General features: G+C 43.7%; 1 protein-coding gene across 2 annotated transcripts; it reads left to right on the forward strand.

Moving 5' to 3' along the window:
• Positions 1–4,655: 4,655 nt before the first annotated feature.
• kpnb1 (karyopherin (importin) beta 1) lies at positions 4,656–19,346 on the forward strand. Of its 2 annotated transcripts, none has more exons than XM_053612841.1 (22): positions 4,656–4,992; positions 6,170–6,228; positions 7,515–7,697; positions 8,126–8,326; positions 8,429–8,581; positions 10,037–10,096; positions 10,181–10,270; positions 10,620–10,730; positions 11,115–11,216; positions 11,533–11,757; positions 11,835–12,026; positions 12,373–12,503; positions 12,813–12,960; positions 13,051–13,122; positions 13,902–14,046; positions 14,650–14,732; positions 16,250–16,357; positions 16,494–16,637; positions 17,138–17,243; positions 17,326–17,440; positions 17,646–17,807; positions 17,943–19,346. In XM_053612841.1, coding segments are annotated over exons 1-22 (2,631 nt in total). In that variant the 5' UTR covers positions 4,656–4,952; the 3' UTR covers positions 17,944–19,346. The 2 variants fall into 2 exon arrangements, with proteins under 2 accessions (XP_053468816.1, XP_053468815.1); XM_053612840.1 differs by having other exon boundaries at positions 10,620–10,729; positions 11,108–11,216.
• Positions 19,347–19,744: the final 398 nt, after the last annotated feature.

The following is a 19,744-nucleotide window of genomic DNA, read 5'->3' on the forward strand; positions in this document are numbered from 1 at the left end:
GGACTTTTTTATTTGTCTTCTTTTACAGGAGGCGTATTCTGGCATATTGTAGTGTTTGTATCCTGTTAAAAAGTCTGGCTGCTTTCTCCTGGTGTTAAATGAATCAGCACAGCCTTATTATATAAATACTTACATTATCTAATATCACCTTCAGTTCAGTTACATATTTCTGTTCCTGTAAGCATAGAAATCTGCTCTAGAGTTCACTAAAAATTCCATTTAAGACGTGTTTCTTCAGGTAACTAATAAACGCTAATCTTGAACTGAACTGCATGAATATCCTGGAGTGTAGTTCCAGTCCGGTTTGGGTTTATGTTTGTGGAAGGTTCTGTATCTATACCTGAAACTGAAAGTACGCCATCACAGAAAGTTCTGGAGTGTCTCGCCGTACACACGTCAGTAATGAAACAGTCTTTATATTCTAACAGCGATAATGACACTCCTGTTCGGTGCAGCGGGAAAGTGCTCGCCCTCTTCTGGGGACCGCGTGTTCGGGTCCTGACGCCGCCGCGCCACGCAGGCTCACGCTCCCGTCGGTGACGTCGTAGAGGTTTGTGAGGTGCTCGTGTATGTGGAAGAGGGCAGATAGCGCTTTCCTCTGAGCGTGTGACTGCCCTGTGATGCAGCAGTTTGAGTAGATGCCGTCCTTGGCTTCGTGTCTCAGTTGCTAGCTGCTGTGTGATGGGAAGGACTGACATCTCTGAACAAGTTATAAGCTACTCATAGTTTGAATTTGTTAAGCTACAGTCAAGCTACTATTTAAAAAAAAAAGTAGCTAACTACACTGAAGCTAATTAAAAATCAACACGTTTGATATGTCATGATTGTGAATCCGCTTATGATTAATAGTGTATGATTCTGCATAAAGGACTTAAACACAGTTTAACGATAATTCAGAACAATTATGAATTTATAATGTGCATGTTAGGCTACTCATCAGTTTACCACGACAATCGCGTTCGCCTGTATCCGCATATCTGTCCTGTAATCTAATCGAAGTGTTGGGCCGAGTATTTTAATCTTTGGTTTGAAAAGATTACAAATAAAGGTGTAAGATTTATTCTTCGCTTTCTTAAGGTGCAGGAACTTGGAGGAGTACGGCCACGGGTAACTGGTTTTCTCGTTATCCGAATCGGTCGCCATCTCCCGCTCCACCGTGGATAATAAGGATGAGTCGTGTGCTGAACTTTATAACCCATTCTTCTGATAAGCCAATGATCACACATGCAACCATGAATTATTATTTTTATTTATTTATGTTTTTTTGTTTTTTTTTTACCACTGATTCATGAATAAATCATGGAAATAATAATAAATAAGTTAAGACAGGAACTTTTTCTCTTGCTGTGCCCTTAAACCAGATGTTGAGAAATACAATCAGACTGCTGTATTCAGAACATAAAATAAACCCCTCGGCACACACTGATAAAATAATTCTATACGTTGATTTGATTTTATTTGTAAGTAAATGTAAACATTGTGTTGTGTTGCCTATTAAAAACAACATGCCAGTAATATTGTTCGTATCAGAGAATAAACTCCAGTGTTCATTTATTATGGTATCATTTCCCCGCCCCATACAGCACATAACTAACTGTGATTGGTCGCTTTCCGTGTTCATCAGATAGTCACTTCCTGTCCGTGTGAGCTACGGTGAGGCGAGTAATTCCTATCAGCACCGCAGGTGTGCAGGGAAGAGCGCCGTTATAACCAGACAAAAACTTTCAAATGTAGTTCAGTTAGTAGCATCACCACATTTAGTTAACTTCTCCACAACGCTGGTCAAGACTGAATTGCAGAGGAAATGGAGGGTTGGATAAATAAAATAAATTGTAAAATCAGCTGTGTCTTTGTTCAATATGTTCAACATTTGTGCTGAAAGCCACAAATATTGAGTATAGTTTTAATAACAAAAGCTACTGAATACGAAATGAAGGTAGGTTATGATGAGAGGATCTTTTATGAGTCCCTCATGTGGAACTCAAGGCTCTTCTCTGTCCTGCACCCAGGTGCTGAATGAACGTCCCCCTGACTGTCTTCAAACAAACAGAGACTACAGGCCTACCTCTTCACCAAGCACTTAAAATAGCATGTTAGCATTGTTTATCTTTTATTGCTTGTCTTCTGTTTTCTTTTTCATGTTTTCAGGGCTTTAGACTGATGGTCCTGTTAGTCCCTGATGGAGTGGACTAGCGCGAGGGTGTGTTTATGATCGAGTGAAATGCTGTAAACTTAAATTAAAGTTTTACAGCAGCATGAGAGTAACAATGCATGCTGGTGTTGTGCTAAAATAGATCGGTATTTGGAGCTATAAATGATTCCCTCTATCTTAGGGCCACAGTCCCCACTGATGAGAAGCAGCTCCATAATAAGATGCTGCCACCACCATGCTTCACCTTGGGTATGGGGGTTCTTTAGGTGATAAGCTGTCTTGTTTTTGAGCCAAATGTATCTATCAGATCAGAACACATTTTGCCACATGGTTTGGGCTGATTTAGTTGAGTTTGGATGTTTTTTGTGAGACAGGGCTTAGTCTAGCCTCCCTACCCCATGGCCCAGACATATTTCTGAAGAATGCGAGAGATTGTTGTCACATGCAGAGGGTAATCAGCACTTGTCAGATGTTCCTGCAGCTCCTTTAATGTTTCTGTAGGTCTCTTGGCAGCCTCCCTGGTAAGTTTTCTTCTTGTCAATTCATCGGTTTTGGAGGGACGTCACTACGGTGCTCCATTTTCTCTTTGTTCATGATGGCCTTCAGAGTGTTCCATGAGATCCTGTACATGCTCTGTAAGCTCTTCTGCTTCAGCAGTCGGATGAAACCAACAAGATGTGAAGAAACTCCTACAGAAACAGCTGTTCTTTATTTGGGGTTAATCAGAATCACCTCGTTGACAGCTGTATGATAATTACTCTTAAACATGAAATTGAACATGATTGGTTCATTCTGAACACAGCCACATGATCTGATTTAATATGGTGTTTTTCACTTGAATTTTGCTGGTTACTATATCACATGATACCTGTCTGTCTATCTATCTATCTCTGTCTACCCATCTATCTCTGTCTATATGTCTTTAAGGAGGGGGAGAACACAAACTCTCCTGTTGCGTACCGGGTGGAGCCCCGCCCCCACCTCGGCTACTCAGACTCCATCTCTATTATGTTAATCCCAGCATACACACCGCTCATCAGACTCTCCAAACTGGTTCTGAATCAGGTGAAAACCTGGCCTGCAGGAGCCATCTCTGCTCTTCAGGTCTGTTTTGAGGACACTGACTGGGACATCTTGACATGACTGGCACACTGAGGCTGCAAATGATGGTGACTCCACCAAATTGGAGGAATACACGGCATCAGTGACCAGCTACATCAGCAAGTGCACTGTCTCCAAGACCATTACTACACGCTCCAAGCAGAAGCCGTGGATGACTGCAAAGGTGCGTGTTCTGCTGAGCACCCGTGACAAGGCGACCCTAAGGACAGCGAGGGCTAAACTGCGCCAGGGCCATCAGAGGGGCAAGGTGCGCACACGCCAAGAAAATCCACAGTCACTTCATGGACAGTGGTGACACATGACTCATGTGGCAGGACATTCAGGCCATCAGCAACTACAGGACAACATCACCCGCCTGTGACAGAGATGCGTCCTTCCAGATGCGCTGAACAACTCCCATGCTAGGTTTGAGGTGCAGGATGATGTGGTGGCGAGGAAGACCACCTCTCCTACCAACGACCAGATGCTCTGTCTAACAACGGCTGATGTGAGGAAAACTCTACGCAAGTCAACCCATGGAGAGCTACTGGACCAGACGACATTCCTGGCAGAGTGCTCAGAGGATGTACAGACCAGCTGCTGGATGTTCTCACTGACATCTTCAACATCTCCCTGAGCAGCGCCATCATTACAACGTGCTTCAAGGCCAGCACCATTGTCCCCGTGCCAAACAAGTTTTCAGTGTCCTGCACCAACGACTGCCATCCAGTCGCACTCACACCCATCATCATGAAGTGCTTCCAGAGGCTCGTCACGAGGTACATCAACACCCTGCTGCCCCCTCACTGGACCCCCTGCAGTTCACGTATCGTCCCAACCGCTCAACAGCTCTGTCTGTCTATCTATCTATCTATCTATTTGTCTATCTATTTATATGTCTGTCTGTATATCTGTCTGTCTGTATATCTATCTATCTATCTATCTGTCTGTATATGTATGTATGTGTGTATGTATGTATGTGTGTGTGTGTGTATGTATGTATGTATGTGTGTGTGTATGTATGTATGTGTGTATGTATGTGTGTATGTATGTGTGTGTATGTATGTATGTGTGTATGTATGTGTATATGTATGTGTGTGTATGTATGTGTGTATGTATGTATGTGTGTGTGTATGTATATATGTATGTCTGTATGTATGTGTGTGTATGTATGTATGTAAAGAGCCAGTTTAATTTGTATTTAGTTTTCAGTAAATTATTCAGGGAATGAATGAACGCTTAAAAAAAGGAAACGCTGCGGAAGGGGTGGGATGATTTATGGCTGTGATTTTAGTGCGCATGCGCCAGCTGTGACGTTGTTCAGCGGAAGTCGCACCAGCGCGCGCGGCCCTACTTTTCCCCCCCACCCCATACCCCCCTCTTGCGACAACACACACACACACACAGGCAGCAGCTGCTACAGGAGCGGAGCCGGGAGGAGCGAGCAGTCCGCAAAACCCAAAAAACTTCAACACAGACCAGTTGGAGGATTTTAGGGTTTTGTCAGCGTGCGGCGTTAGCCTTCTAGATCTTATCTTTTTGCGCACTTTTTGGTGTAACGACACCGCCGGAAATACAAATATATACATATAAAAAAGCAGAGTTGTGTGCGCGGTAAATCGTAAACTAGCTGTTAGCGTTAGCATTTAGCGTTATCGTTAGCTTAGCCGAGCAGCACCGCAGCGTACCGGGGGACAGAATGGAGCTGATAACAATCCTCGAAAAAACCGTCTCTCCAGGTGACTGCACCGTTCACACGATGACCCGCGTTGTGTTTGTGCTGTGTTTCTGCGCCTCAGTGCGCACCGTGTGCTTTCCCGCTCTCTCTCCGCTAGCGTGTTAGCTTCGAAAAGTTAAGAGTGAGAGGGAGGGGTGCGCGTGCCGAGGCCTGCGCGAGCACAGCGCAGTAGCGGCGCGTGAACCCCGTGTGTTAGCATGGTTAGCATCTTAAAGAGGGAAAAAATCCCTCACGGGTGGATCGTGTGGCGGGAAAACGGGGAGTTTACCGGGCTGAGGTGCGGAGATGAGGGGAATACGGAGGGACAGGAGAGTCGGTGTGGAGGAGGAAGCGAAGTTTACCGGTTCACCGGGCGGCCATCACCTCTCTCTCTCTCCCTCCCTCTCTCTCTCTCTCACACGCCTTTAGCATTCATGCTAACTCAGCTTCATTTCCGCCTCTCCCTCATTCTTTCACATGCACTCTCTCCCTCTCTTTATATCTTTATTTACATTTATCTCTACATTATTATCGCCCTGTTTGCTTTATAACTCTGTATTAATTACCACAGAACTGATTTAATAACCAGATCTAATGTTAAGTCTTCTGATTGTGAGTGAGCGTGGAGTATTATTTTAAATATATATTCATCTTAACCTTGACACGAGTTGATTAAAGTGCAGCGAATAATCACTTTAAAGATGTAGATGATGATGATAAAATGTTCAGTTTGTCACCGTTTTGTGCATTGAGATGAAATCTGAGCTAACTTCCCAGCTTGAGTTAATTTGTAAAAGCATATAATAAATTGGTTTAATTAGTTAGTGTGTGTGTGTGAGTGCTTAATGATCGGATTTAATAGTTGAATAAATTTAAAGTGCGGTGTTTTTATTATTATTATTATTAATAAGGAAGTCATCCCGTTTATTTAACAGGATATACCTTTCACACTAGCGATGTGCAACACGTTTATTTTGCGTTGTAAGGAGATGTACATGTGTGGAAATGTTTTCATTTATGATAATTAGCCGACTTCAAACTTCTTTAGCTTGATGCTAGCGAGTTAGCATGCTAGCATCACACCCCGTTGTTGCTAACTTTGCTGTGCATGTTTGCTCCATGTCGGCTTTATTAATGAATATATTTCTGATCGAAGTTCTCTTTTCTCTTTTTGTGTGTGTGTGTGTGTGTTCTGGTAGACCGGAATGAGCTGGAGGCGGCGCAGAAGTTTTTGGAGCAAGCTGCCATTGAGAATTTGGTAAGTTTTGTCCCCCCAGGAGCTAGCCGAGTGGAGCTGCGCACTTCACTTTCAACTCTGCCGCCACGCTTAGCTTAGAGCTGTTCGCTTAGCATGGCTTAGGTCTGCTAGCTTAGCTTAGCTTTCTCACAGTGCCGTTCCGAATGGATTGAAACCCGGATGCGGTTCGGTTTTGATGCGTTAGCGAAATGTTTACGCTTCAGGTGTGTGTGTGTGGGGGGGGGGGGGGGTAAATAATTAAATTTCTCTCACACACACCCCAACATCTGGTGCAGTCTTGAAGAGGATTACACACAGGCTGTGCCGTTATTAGGTCTGGGTTGATCTCATGTGAAGGTGTGTTCACACCCTTTAGTCTGTTTATCCAGTCTGAATTAAACTCAAACTGCACTAATGTAAACAGCACACAATAAATAAACCCGGTGTGGCTTCCCCCTAAACATCCCCTAAAACTAACTGCTGAGGAGTGTGTGTAGAATTCACCCGCGCATGGCGTACAGTGTCAGTGCTATGTAAATGATTAGATCATTATATTAATAATTGGTCTAAAATGTTTTGTCATGCCGTGTTTTTGTGAGTCGGTTTGAGAGTCGATTCAGAGTCAAGTCACTTTTTCTCGCCGTGGGAGAGTTCACTTGGGAGTGGAACGGGACCCCTGCTCACTCATGTTCTCAGAACCTGCCTGGGTTCTGTTCAGACACGTTCAGACTCTCTTTGCATTTCTAATGAGCTTAAATGTCACAGATGTTAGCTGAGCAGTGAACTGGCTCGTTATCCACTAATCTCAGACGTGATTGATTCACACCTACGAGTTTTAGCGACCTCGCTAACCGAGCTCATTTGTAGCTCCGCCCAAGAATCAGTGTTATGCAGGAAGATTGAGACGGTGTTGGTTAATTCGAGTGGATGAGATTTTGTTATAAATCGCGTTAAGCTTCCTGGAGGAGTTTAGACCTGTGTAATGAGCTGTGTTAATCTATGATACCAGGTTCTACTAGCTCTGTCTGTGTGTCTAATATCTACAGCTGCAACAATTAATCCATTATATAAATAACGCTTGGTCACAGTCCTAGTAATATTGAATCTGAAAACTACTTTTCTCACTTTCGTGTTTCTCACTTCATATGAATACAGACGATTTATCTCACATTTCCGTATCGGACTATAATTCCTGTACGCTGTTATTTACCGTGTGCTGGTGTGAGGCTTGCTTCGTATCCTCAGGTGAGAGTCATTAGTTTGCTGTGTCTGTGTGTCTGATCTGCCCTTTGACCTCTTCCCTACAGCCTACGTTCCTGGTGGAGCTGTCGAAAGTGTTGGCGAACCCTGGGAACACACAGGTGGCCCGAGTCGCCGCCGGCCTGCAGGTGAAGAACTCTCTCACGTCTAAGGACCCGGACGTGAAAGCGCAGTATCAGCAGAGATGGCTGGCCATCGACGCCAACGCTCGCCGCGAGATCAAGAACTACGTAAGGAAGCACCTTGTGTTCACAAAACACGTGCCGTGACACAGCATACATGACTGTGCTCCGGTTATTAACTTTTGAAGATCAAAGCAGATATGAGGGTGGACTAGGGTCATGTAGCCCTTAGGTCGCGTAGGGGCCACTCTGACACTTTTTATTTATTTATATATAAACACAATATGTTGAATTTTTAAGAAGCAGGTCAGAAAGCAGTGTACAGTGTGTCCCATAAATCCTGCAGCATAGGAGAAAATGATCAAAACAGCACAACAAAAGCTTTTATTTGCAGATCTTGATCTACCTTTTGTCCAGTTTTTGTTCTAACTTGCGCTAATGCATCATGGTCTTCAAAAGAAAAAGACTCTACGTTAACCTATGTCTTGTGCTGTATTTATGGGCCACCCTGTATAACGCTGTATTTCCCTCCTCAGGTGCTACAGACTCTGGGTACGGAGACGTACAGGCCGAGCTCCGCCTCTCAGTGCGTGGCCGGTATTGCGTGTGCTGAGATCCCTGTCAGTCAGTGGCCTGAGCTCATTCCTCAGCTGGTGGCCAATGTCACTGACCCCAGCAGCACCGAACACATGAAGGAGTCCACGCTGGAGGCCATCGGATACATCTGTCAGGACATCGTGAGTCTCCTTTACCTTCACCACCACCTTCTGACCAATCACAGTACAAAATTCCAGAACTGCACTGTTGAGTAATACGTATTTGTGTGTGTGTGTGTTTAGGATCCAGAGCAGCTCCAGGACAGCGCTAATCAGATTCTGACGGCCATCATACAGGGCATGAGGAAAGAGGAGCCGAGCAACAACGTCAAATTAGCAGCCACCAACGCTCTGCTCAACTCTCTGGAGTTCACTAAAGCCAACTTCGACAAGGAGGTACTCCCACACACACACGGAGTGTAACCATACCAAAGGACATATGAGATCAGTTTGTCAGTAGTGAATAACCCCCAGCAATGCTTAGTCAGTGGGATTAATCATGTTTTTTGTTATTATTGAGATTATTATTATCATTATTATTGCAGTGTGTTTCCTCCATAAGCACAAAATGGAGGGCTGTGATAAAAGTACAGCTTAAAAATGAAAATAGTGTAATTCGTACTCCATTTTACTCGCATTGCACTGGAATGACTCATGCTATAAGGTGTGTGTGTGTGAGAGAGAGAGTGAGTTAAAACGCACATACAGGTACAGTGGAGAAGAGTGATGAGAAATAGGGCTGGGTAATATGATGTATCATGATGATGAATTACACTTTAGGGATTCATTACATTTTTCTGTTACACACACTGATTGAGCAGCAGTTTATTTCCTAAAAATGTTAGTCGTTATTGTTGTAGATATAGAAATATAATTGTATTTATTTTAGTTTTGTTAATACAGGGTCACTCCATGAAAACTGCAGCCAGACTATGACATGAGGGTAAATTCCAGAAAATGGAATTGTGAAGAACACACACACCTTCAAGCTGTTCTTACCATCAGACATAATGTCCTGTGGGTCAAGAGAACATCTCCACTCAGACATGAGTTACCAGGCATCACGTCTAACAAGGACACGAGAATAACAGTGCTTTTATCAATACAAATTCTACTGAAATCAAGCCAATAAATAACTAACATAAGTCTGAAAATAATCGGTGATTCGGACGATCTCACGATCTGTTAACTCGAATACATCTAGATAACTCTAATCTATTTTGGATCCGATCTAAAAGAAGAGATCAAGATCAGTAATGTTACCTTAACAATAAGTTATTTTAGTTATGAGAGAGTTTATATATAAATTGAGAGCGGTCACTAAACCCTGCAGGAACAGTGGAGAGGTGTAACGCGGTGTAACTCACCTGGACACGAAAATGTTGATTTAATATTTAATCTCATGTTCTGAACAGCCGTCTGGGGCTGTTCAGAAAACAGAAGTATTCAGTAGCCCCTGTACTAATATAGGAAGACTTTTATTACGGTGAAGGGTCGGAATTAAATCTATAAATAATGACTTTACTATGTAAAGGGAAGGAATGTCACAATTTCCCACACTAATTAACGGGGAGAATTTAGAAAGATGTTTTTACAGTAGTTAGGAACATCTTGAAATGATCTCAAGATGTAACACCTCACATTAATCATGATTTAACAATAGATTAATGTTTCATAAATATATATTATAATAGGAAACGTGTGAAATGTAAAGCATATTGTGACATTTTATGATATTGCGATTATGATCACATCACCCAACCCTAGTGATCAGTAACTCTTTATATTTAAAATTCTGCTTCGTATATGTTATGAGGAAATATTAATTTTCTTCTCTCTCTCTCTCTATAGACGGAAAGACATTTCATCATGCAGGTGGTTTGTGAAGCCACACAGTGTCCAGACACCAGGGTGAGTTTATTAAACCTTGGTGTTGAGTCTGTACAGAACAGTGGTGTATATGGGATGAGTAACCCGTGTGTGTGTGTGTTTCAGGTCAGGGTGGCTGCATTACAGAACCTGGTGAAGATCATGTCCTTGTATTATCAGTACATGGAGACGTACATGGGGCCTGCGCTGTTCGCAGTGAGTATTCATTCAGGGCTATGTCCCAAACCAAGGGGGTCTGATACCATCTGTATCTGTACTTCAGTACATACTCATCTGGATACTGAATTTATAAACTGGAGAAATTAATCTTGTCCATGCCTACATGTGGAGTGTTAATGATCTCTGCGTGTGTAAATGAGCAACACTCTATCAGACTCGGATGTGCTTATGCGAGTGAGCTAATGAATATTCATGATTGGTGGGTGGTCTTGGAGTTGGAGAAAAAGAGAAGCATGATGTTTAGAGAGAGATTGTTACTGTAGTCATGTCACTCCTGATGCCTCTGTCTGTGTGTCCCCCCCCCCACCTGCCGTGGTGTGTTTAGATCACAATTGAAGCCATGAAGAGTGACATTGATGAAGTTGCTCTGCAGGGAATTGAGTTCTGGTCCAACGTGTGTGATGAGGAGATGGACCTGGCCATCGAAGCCACGGAGGTAAGGCCAACTTTCTGCCTTTTATATAATAAAGATTAAAGATTTGACCTGTATTGAAGATTTTTAAAAGCAGGATTTTGATTTGGATTCAAAGTCTCCATCAACACTAAGGACATTATTACCATAGCAACGTTTTGGTTCAGTACTCATCAATGGTGTTCGGTTAGCTTTGTAATGACCAGTCTGTACTGATTCATTATTTATTATCGTATTTATTATGAAGTAATGAACAGTTTGCTGAGAGTGCTCTGTGTGTGTGTGGGTGTGTGGGTATAAAGCTACACACACATGATTCCTTGTGCTCTCGGTATAACTGTGGATAATGTATCTGTGGTGTGTTACCCTTTATCTGTTTGTTTGTTTTTTTTAAATAAATTGTCTAAGGCATCGGAGCAGGGCCGGCCGCCGGAGCACACCAGCAAGTTCTACGCTAAAGGAGCTCTGCAGTACCTGGTGCCCATTCTCACACAGACTCTCACTAAGCAGGTGTGCTACACTCACTGTGTGTGTGTGTGTGTGTGTGTGTGTGTGTGTGTGTGTGTGTTTAAGCACTACATATGGTATTGAACACTTAATTACCCAGATTAACTTAACAATGCAGTTACATGGGCTGCTAATAATAAAGATTGCTAGGTTGGTAATACACTGTGCGAGTCTAGTGGTTTAGTGAGGTTAATAATGAAATTATTGCTAATAGATTAAGAATGTTTTTAATGACTTGACTAATCTTGATTTGGTAGATAAATACTGAAGTTGTTACATGTTTAATATATGGCAGTGTAAATGACGTGTGTGTGAGCAGGACGAGAATGATGACGATGACGACTGGAACCCGTGTAAAGCGGCCGGCGTGTGTCTCATGCTCCTGGCCACGTGCTGCGAGGACGACGTTGTTCCTCACGTCCTCCCCTTCATCAAAGAGCACATCAAACACCCGGACTGGCGCTACAGGGACGCTTCCGTCATGGCGTTCGGCTCCATCCTGGAAGGACCTGAGCTTAACCAGCTGAAACCGCTAGTCATCCAGGCGAGTACACCAGTCTATTCTTATTCCCCTGACCATGCCCAGGAAAGCTTTGTGTTGACGTGTGTGTATGTGTGTAGGCCATGCCCACCCTGATCGAGCTGATGAAGGATCCCAGTGTGGTAGTGAGGGACACCACGGCGTGGACGGTGGGACGAATCTGTGATCTGCTGCCCGAAGCTGCCATTAACGAGCTGTACCTGAATCCTCTGCTGCAGTGCCTCATCGAGGGGTTAGGGGCCGAACCGCGTGTTGCCTCCAACGTCTGCTGGGTAAAATTTTATTAAAAGTCCTTATTGGTAACACTGTTGGTTACACAGCTGTGTGATTACCTGTAACTGTAGTTTAATAGTTTACAACATTATTAATCCCACATTTTATTTCTGTAATTACCTTTGACATGTCTGATGGCTCTTTTAACCTCCTTGTTGATCTATTCCTCTGGTCCCTGATAGGAATACCCTTTATATTTAATATTAAGATTATTTATTACCCGGGGATTATTAGGAAGCGTGGTCAGACTTTAGTAGGTGTACGAGAGTCAACAGTAAAGGTAGCGTACATGTAGTTATCTCCCTCGACCTGGTTAGCTGATGGAAGTGGTCCGGTTGTGTTCAGGCGTTCTCCAGTCTGGCTGAAGCTGCGTATGAAGCCACTGACGCTGCCGAAGATCAGGAGGAACCCAGCACCTACTGCCTCTCCTCTTCGTTTGAACTCATCGTACAGAAACTTCTGGAAACAACAGACAGGTAGGCTCCAGTCACGGGTCTGTAGAGGGGTTGAAAACTGAACTTATATCCTTTCTATTACTGTCTGTTCTGTCTCTTTCAACGTCTGCCTTTGTCTCCTTTTCTTTTTCTATTTCCTTTTCTGCCTGTCTCTCTTCTTCTTTCTGTTCTCTTCATGTCATTTTCATTCCTCCGTCACTAGGTTGATGTTTTCGTGTTGTCTGTGCGTTTGAGGTATATTAAGAGTATGTGAGGAATACGCGTTAGTAACGAGAAGGACGAGGCTACATCTGCATTGGCGTAGACTTTCAGTATACGTTTGTGTGACAGGCCGGACGGACACCAGAACAACCTGCGCAGCGCGGCGTACGAGGCTCTGATGGAGATAGTGAAGAACAGCGCTAAAGACTGTTACCCTGCAGTGCAGAAAACCACACTGGTCATCATGGAGCGCCTGCAGCAGGTTCTGCAGATGGAGGTCAGTCATTCATCACTAAAAGATGGCTGTTGTATCAAGGAACTTGTCTCCTCGCTAAGTTGCTAATCTCTCTCTCTCCCCCTGTTTCAGTCTCACATCCAGAGCACTTCAGACCGAATCCAGTTTAACGATCTCCAGTCTCTGCTCTGTGCCACACTGCAGGTCTGTTCACACTGCTCAATACACACTACGCTGTGTACATTACATCTTATTATTCACCCAGACACCGCGTTGTCCTGGAGGGTCCTTTAGTGTGAAACGAAAATGCAGCATACGACATCTTTGACCACATGATCTCGATTCAGCTTTCCGCGCAGTTCGATTCGGCGTCGGTTTAATCTCCGTTTGTTTGGTGTGAACAATGAGCGTAGAGACGATTTACCACATGACCTCACACACCTGAAGTACTGGTTATTAGCCTGCCCAGAGGCTTCATGGAGGGAGGAGGTTAAGTTAAACACTTCAGAAAACATTACAAGATGCCATCATTGCTAATGTTAACTAAACAACGTGTGCGGATAAATCCATGCGTTGGTATAAATGAAAGTGGGGTGATGAGTAGAATCGTGTTAAGAATAAAAGCTTCACGTGTGATGTGCAGTGAGGATTTGATCCCAGTTTATTAGTCTTACTTCAGTAATCATTTAATCTTAAATACGCTTCTCTGTTCCTCCTGTCCTCGTTTCCCCATTTCTTGCATCTTTTCTTGGCTTCCTTAGGGGGCGGGGCTAAGATGTGAGGGAAGGAAACGAGGAGGTTCGGTTACAGAAATGAGAAACACCTCGAGTGTCTGTGGTTTAATATTTGCACAAAATAAATTTGTGTGAAATCTGTAAACAAGTTTAGATTACGACGAGGCTAGGGAAAAATAAAAAATTAAATGCACCCTTTACACAGCATGTAAACCTTACATTCTGCACTTGTTTGTTCTCTCTCTCTAGAATGTTCTGCGGAAGGTGCAGCACCAGGATGCTCTGCAGATCTCCGACGTGGTCATGGCGTCTCTCCTGCGCATGTTTCAGAGCACAGCCGGCTCTGGCGGGGTGCAGGAGGACGCCCTCATGGCTGTTAGCACTCTAGTAGAAGGTAGATTATTTATTTATATTTTTTTACCAGATGTCTCTGTACAGTGATAGTTGTGTTCATCTGGTTTGATGCATATATACACCAACAGTGACGCGGCATGCTTTGGGACGCGGCCCAGTGACTGTCAGAGTTGCAAGTCTTTATTTACCCTCGACCGACTCTTTATCTATGCCAACTCGAAGCTCGAGCGACTTTTATTTAGTCAAACAGGCCTTGGGTTCTGTCCCAAATTGCATCTTATCTTACATAATGAGTAAGAGTTGGTGTACTAGTTAGTTTTGTAGTATGGGGATTTGAGAAACAGCCAATAATAATGACCAAGAAATCCCAGCAAGCTACAGCAAACAGTGCCTGTTAAGTCATGTGAACTACCACTTAGGTGTGCAGAGTGGGATACGGCTCATGTCTTTATCCGAGTCTGGTACGGATATAACGTATGTGTAGTCACACTTGTCCTAATTGTGGACAATCTAGTGCCCTAGATTTCCCCATTATAGCCTTTCAATAAGTCAGTGACTCATGTTAAAGCTGCATGTCAGTTTGAGCTGTTAAAACTCTAGTGATCCTGTGTGTGTGTGTGTGTGTGTGTGTGTGTGTGTGTAGTTTTGGGCAGTGACTTCCTGAAATACATGGAAGCCTTCAAACCATTCCTGGTTATTGGACTGAAGAACTATCAAGAATATCAGGTACATGCAGTTTCTCCTACATTTACATTTATTCATTTAGTAGAGGAAATACACACAGTGATGTATCAAGTGGAGAACAGTACTTGTAGTGCTACCGTGCAAGATTTCTAATGTACAGTCTCTTCCCAGATAAAGCAGGTATGGTAAGCGTAGGCAGTAGGAGTGGTACAGTGATGCAGCAGAACAGGAATATGTCCTCTTTCTGTTCTTTCACCTGTAAACCTTTCACGTTTGTACACACTGATCATGCCTGTGAGTGTAATAAATTAGAAGGAATTTTAGATTGATTTGGCTGTTGCTTCCAGAGTGGTGGGTCCAGTAAAACTCCGTCATCTGTCTCTCTCTGCTTTTCAACATGTAGGAGTAGACATTTCCACTGATGACAAATGCTCCTAATTGTTGGTTTCTAATAAAACCATAAACAAATAATGTAATACAAACACTTTAACATGTCTTAAATCGTGCATCTGATATCAGCTTTAACAAATACAATAAATATGTAGGATCAAAGAAAACTAAATATAACTAGAATTCAAAGCATGCAAAATATCAAACAAGCAAAAGAAACTTACACTGACTATGTTTACATAGACAGCAGTAATCATAGTGACCTTATTCTGGTCTTCGTTATGGGACCGTATACAGTCTGGGGTGTTTTTAATTTTATGAACGCTTCAAGTGCTTTTATTTTGTCGTGCTGTACGTGTAAATAGACGACTGCTTGAAGCCGTGGGCTGCGTCTCAAACCGCGTACTTGAACCACGTACTTGCACGCTATATACTAACTGAAATACATGTATTTCTCCTACTATACAGCAGGTAAGCATGCGGTTGGGGCGCAGCCGTGCTCTCTTGTTTGCCGTAAAACGGTTGAGCGCTGCCGTGTGTGTGTGCGTGTCCTGTCACAAAATGCGGTGAAAACTCTCACACGGCGTTAATAGTGTGATTAAGGTGTGTACATGTCTGTAATACACGTCGATAATGCGACTCAAACAGGAATACTCCACACTTCTTAATTCAACTTTTTTACATCGCGTATGACTTTAATCGGATTAAGGTCCTCAATAATCACTGTTTACATGCTAGTTTCTTAATCAGAGTAACGTCTTAATCAGGTTCATATCAGATTATTGCTGTCCATGTAAACGCACTGACTGTCAACTACTCAACAGTTCCACACAGGCCATGTCTGGCTTCTTGCATCCGAACACTGAAACTAGGGCTTAATTAGTAAGAAGCCACCATGTTCTCATTAAAATTTGGCCAGCCAATCAAATCACATGTTGGTAGCAGAATATTCTACAGTGTGTGTGTGACGACAGTTCCTCCCACTGCTGTGGAGTTTGGTGTGTTGGGATTTCAGGTCGTTGCAGATTAAAGCGAGTCCGTCTAAACCCCGTGTGTGTGTGTGTGTGTGTGTGTGTACACTCCAGGTACTGACAGGGCTCCACACTGTTTTACATTTTAAAAAGGGCTTCGAGTGTTCTCGGTGGTTAAACATTTTAGTGTGTGTGTAGGTGTGTCTGGCGGCTGTTGGTCTGGTGTGTGACCTGTGTCGAGCCCTGATGGCCAACATTCTGCCTTACTGTGATGAAATCATGCAGCTGCTGCTGGAGAACCTGGGCGTGAGTATTACACCTGTGTAACGCACCTTCGTAGACTCCATAGGTGGTTCAGTGTGGCTGTGTCACAAATTGCATACAAGTATAGTGTGTTATAAGCATGTAACCTGTAATGTACAGTTTTGACGTGTGTGTGTAGAATGAGAACGTGCACCGGTCGGTGAAGCCGCAGATCCTCTCGGTGTTCGGTGACATCGCTCTGGCCATCGGAGGGGAGTTTAAGAAATATCTGGAGGTGGTTTTGGACACGCTGCAGCAGGCGTCTCAAGCACAAGTGGACAAGGTAGCGCACTAACACTACTGTACAATTAGGACACTGCCTCTGATCTTTAAGTTTAACATCTGAAGTTGAGAAATTGGCTTTATTCCTTTTATAACAGCAATTTACAAACGTTTATAATTTTATTGATTTTATTTATTGAAGAATGATCATTATTATAGAAACAATAACGTATCAGAACGAGCGTGTTAACATAAACCTGCGCTGCTGTGATGGAGAATTAATCAACACCTCGGTGTGACGACAGTTCCTCCCACTGCTGTGGAGTTTGGTGTGTTGGGATTTTAGGTCGTCACAGATTAAAGTGAGTCCGTCTAAACCCTGTGTGTGTGTACACTCTGGGTACTGACTGGACTCCACACTGTTTATTAGATCATCATAAAGTTCTTGTTTATTCTGTGTACGCTTGAAATATTAGTGGTGTTTAGTTTTCTCTGGATTATTGCTGCACTTCTGATTACCTTTTTGCGCGTGCCCCCCCCCGAATGGTCCCTGGTTTACAGTCGGACTACGACATGGTGGATTATTTGAACGAGCTGCGTGAGGGCTGTCTGGAGGCGTACACAGGGATCATTCAGGGCCTCAAAGGAGACCAGGAGAATGTTCATCGTGAGTTCACTACACACTCACTCACTCAGACACTTTGTGCTGACACTGAGAGTTTGGATTGTAATGGCTGTGTGTGTTTTAGCGGACGTGATGCTGGTGCAGCCGCGTGTGGAGTTCATCCTGTCCTTCATCCACCACATTGCTGAGGATGAGGATCACTCTGATGGAGTAGTGGCCAACGCTGTCGGACTCATCGGGTAAAGCTCCTTCTCTCAGCATACACTTTATGGGCTGTGTCCTAAACCACACAGCCACACTATGTAGTCCATGGTGCAGCCTGTTTAGCTAGCTGCAGTGTTTACACATTATTCCTTTGTGTATGTTGACCCCCTCCGATTGACTTTTTGTCCCTCATATTGTCTCAGGTTAAATATATTGCTGTGTGTGTGTGTGTGTGTGTAGTGACCTGTGTACGACGTTCGGTAAGGACGTGATGAAGCTGGTGGAGGTTCGTCCTCAGATTAACGACCTTCTCACTGAGGGACGACGATCCAAGACCACTAAAACCAAAACCCTGGCCACGTGGGCCACCAAGGAGCTCCGCAAGCTCAAGAGTCAGGCCTGGTGAGTGACTGCTTCTTTTTATTTTATAAACCTCCATCACTCTCTTCCTGTACTGATCCCTCAGATGTCTTCTTCCTTACAATAAACACTTGCTCAATAGTATTTACCCCTCCCCTTTTCCTTGTTGCGTTTCAGATCCATCATCGCAGAGGGGAACGTTAACACACCGTGAGAGAAGCGGCCGAGTGGAGTTGTGTGTTTTTGGCACGCGTGAATGGGAGCAGAAGAGTGTGTGTGTGTGTGTGCGCTGAGCTGAGTGTCTGAGAGTGAGTGAGCGAGCGAGTGAACGAGTGAGCGTGACGAATGAGATCACACCACCTTCTGAGTGAAGATTCCAGCAGTCGAAAAGGAAGAAGGCTGATCAATAAATAAAAACAGCAGCCCCTCTTCTCCCCTCTCCTCCCCCTCCTCCCCTCCACTGTTTATCCCACCATCCTGAACCCCAATGCCCCTCCCTTCCTCCCACCCTCCCTCCCTCTTTCCAAACTCCCCAAACTACTTTCCTCCTTCACCTGTGGACTCGATATGGACAACGTGAACTGGATTAGTTTTCTAGCTCCTCTGTAGGCTCTTACTATAAACCGTGAATATTCAACCGAGGCAAGAGGGAGGGGGCAGAGCAACCCCCCAAAATGGACTACTTCACTCATTCAGTGGATCTGTGAAGCCCCTCCCACTTTTCCTTTTTTTTTTCCTTTCACTACGAGCTTCTGACTTGACGAGGACATGGGGAGGGGATCGACCATCACAGAGCAGACATGGCTGCTGGAGTCCGAGATGGCCGACTGAGAGTGTGTGTGAGTGAGGGAGGGGGTTTTGCTGTCTACCCCGCCCCCTCTCACCCCTGGCCCCTCCCTTTTCTGTTTCAGCTTAAAATAAATAAACATAGCTCTTAACGCTGTATTTCTGCGTATAATTACAAGAGGGAGACGATTGGCTTTTTTACAGCACTTAAAAAATGGCTGCTCTTCCCTGAAATCACTGAAATGTTCACTTTTTTTATTTGTTTTTTTTTTTTTACTTTTCAGTACATTTTTTTTTTTTTTGTCTTTGTTTTTCCTTTCTCCCTTGTCATCGATGTGGGCTCTGTGTTCCAGACTTTTCTCTTCAGTCAGCTCGGCTGAGAGCGACTCGAGGTTTATGGCTTGTTTCGAGCACTTTTGGGAACGTACACGAAGGGTTCGGCGTCTCGAAGGTGAAAGGTGACCTGATTCACACTTTTAAAGTCTCCTTAAACAGGGAAAAAAAAATTACTGCAGGTAAAAAGTGCCAAAAATAAAAGGGGGGGAGGGGGAATCAATGGCTGAACAAGGCTTAAATTTTTTTGTGGTTTTACGCATCGTGGGGGGGGGAGACGACAAAGCGTTCACCTGCGACGTCGAGTCAAATTGAGCTCTTGGGCTCGGTGCTCGTTTTTCGGCCCCGGTTTAGCTTTTCTGCTGCATTTGGTTGGGAAAAGGGAGACTTCGGAACTTGTTTAAAATATGAATGAATAAATAAAAGAGAGAGAAATCAGATGTTTGTATAAGGTTATATTTTTCCATTGCTCTGAAAGAACCCACAATAAAATGATATCAAACATTCCCCTTATTGCTTGTCGTACTTCACCTTCATTTCATCGTGCTCTATACAGTCACCTGATCAGCACATTGTGCCTTTAAATCAAGTCTCCGCCTTCAGAATTTAAACCACGCCCCTTAACGAAATGATTGTTTTTGTAGGAGTCTGAGATGCTCTAGTGAGGGTTTGAGACTAAACACCACCACAAATCTGGTAGATAAGATGCTAAACTATAAGCTATCTGATTCCATTACCTGTTCGACTACACTAGCGCTTCCTCATCGTTGTGATGTTTATAAATCACCGGCTGTAAAAAGCTGGTAACTTTATTTTTTCTTTTACAGCATTTTACTTTTCTTCCACTACAGAAGAGTTTA

Source organism: Ictalurus furcatus, chromosome 24 (genome assembly GCF_023375685.1).
Source record: "Ictalurus furcatus strain D&B chromosome 24, Billie_1.0, whole genome shotgun sequence".
NCBI lineage: Eukaryota > Metazoa > Chordata > Actinopteri > Siluriformes > Ictaluridae > Ictalurus > Ictalurus furcatus.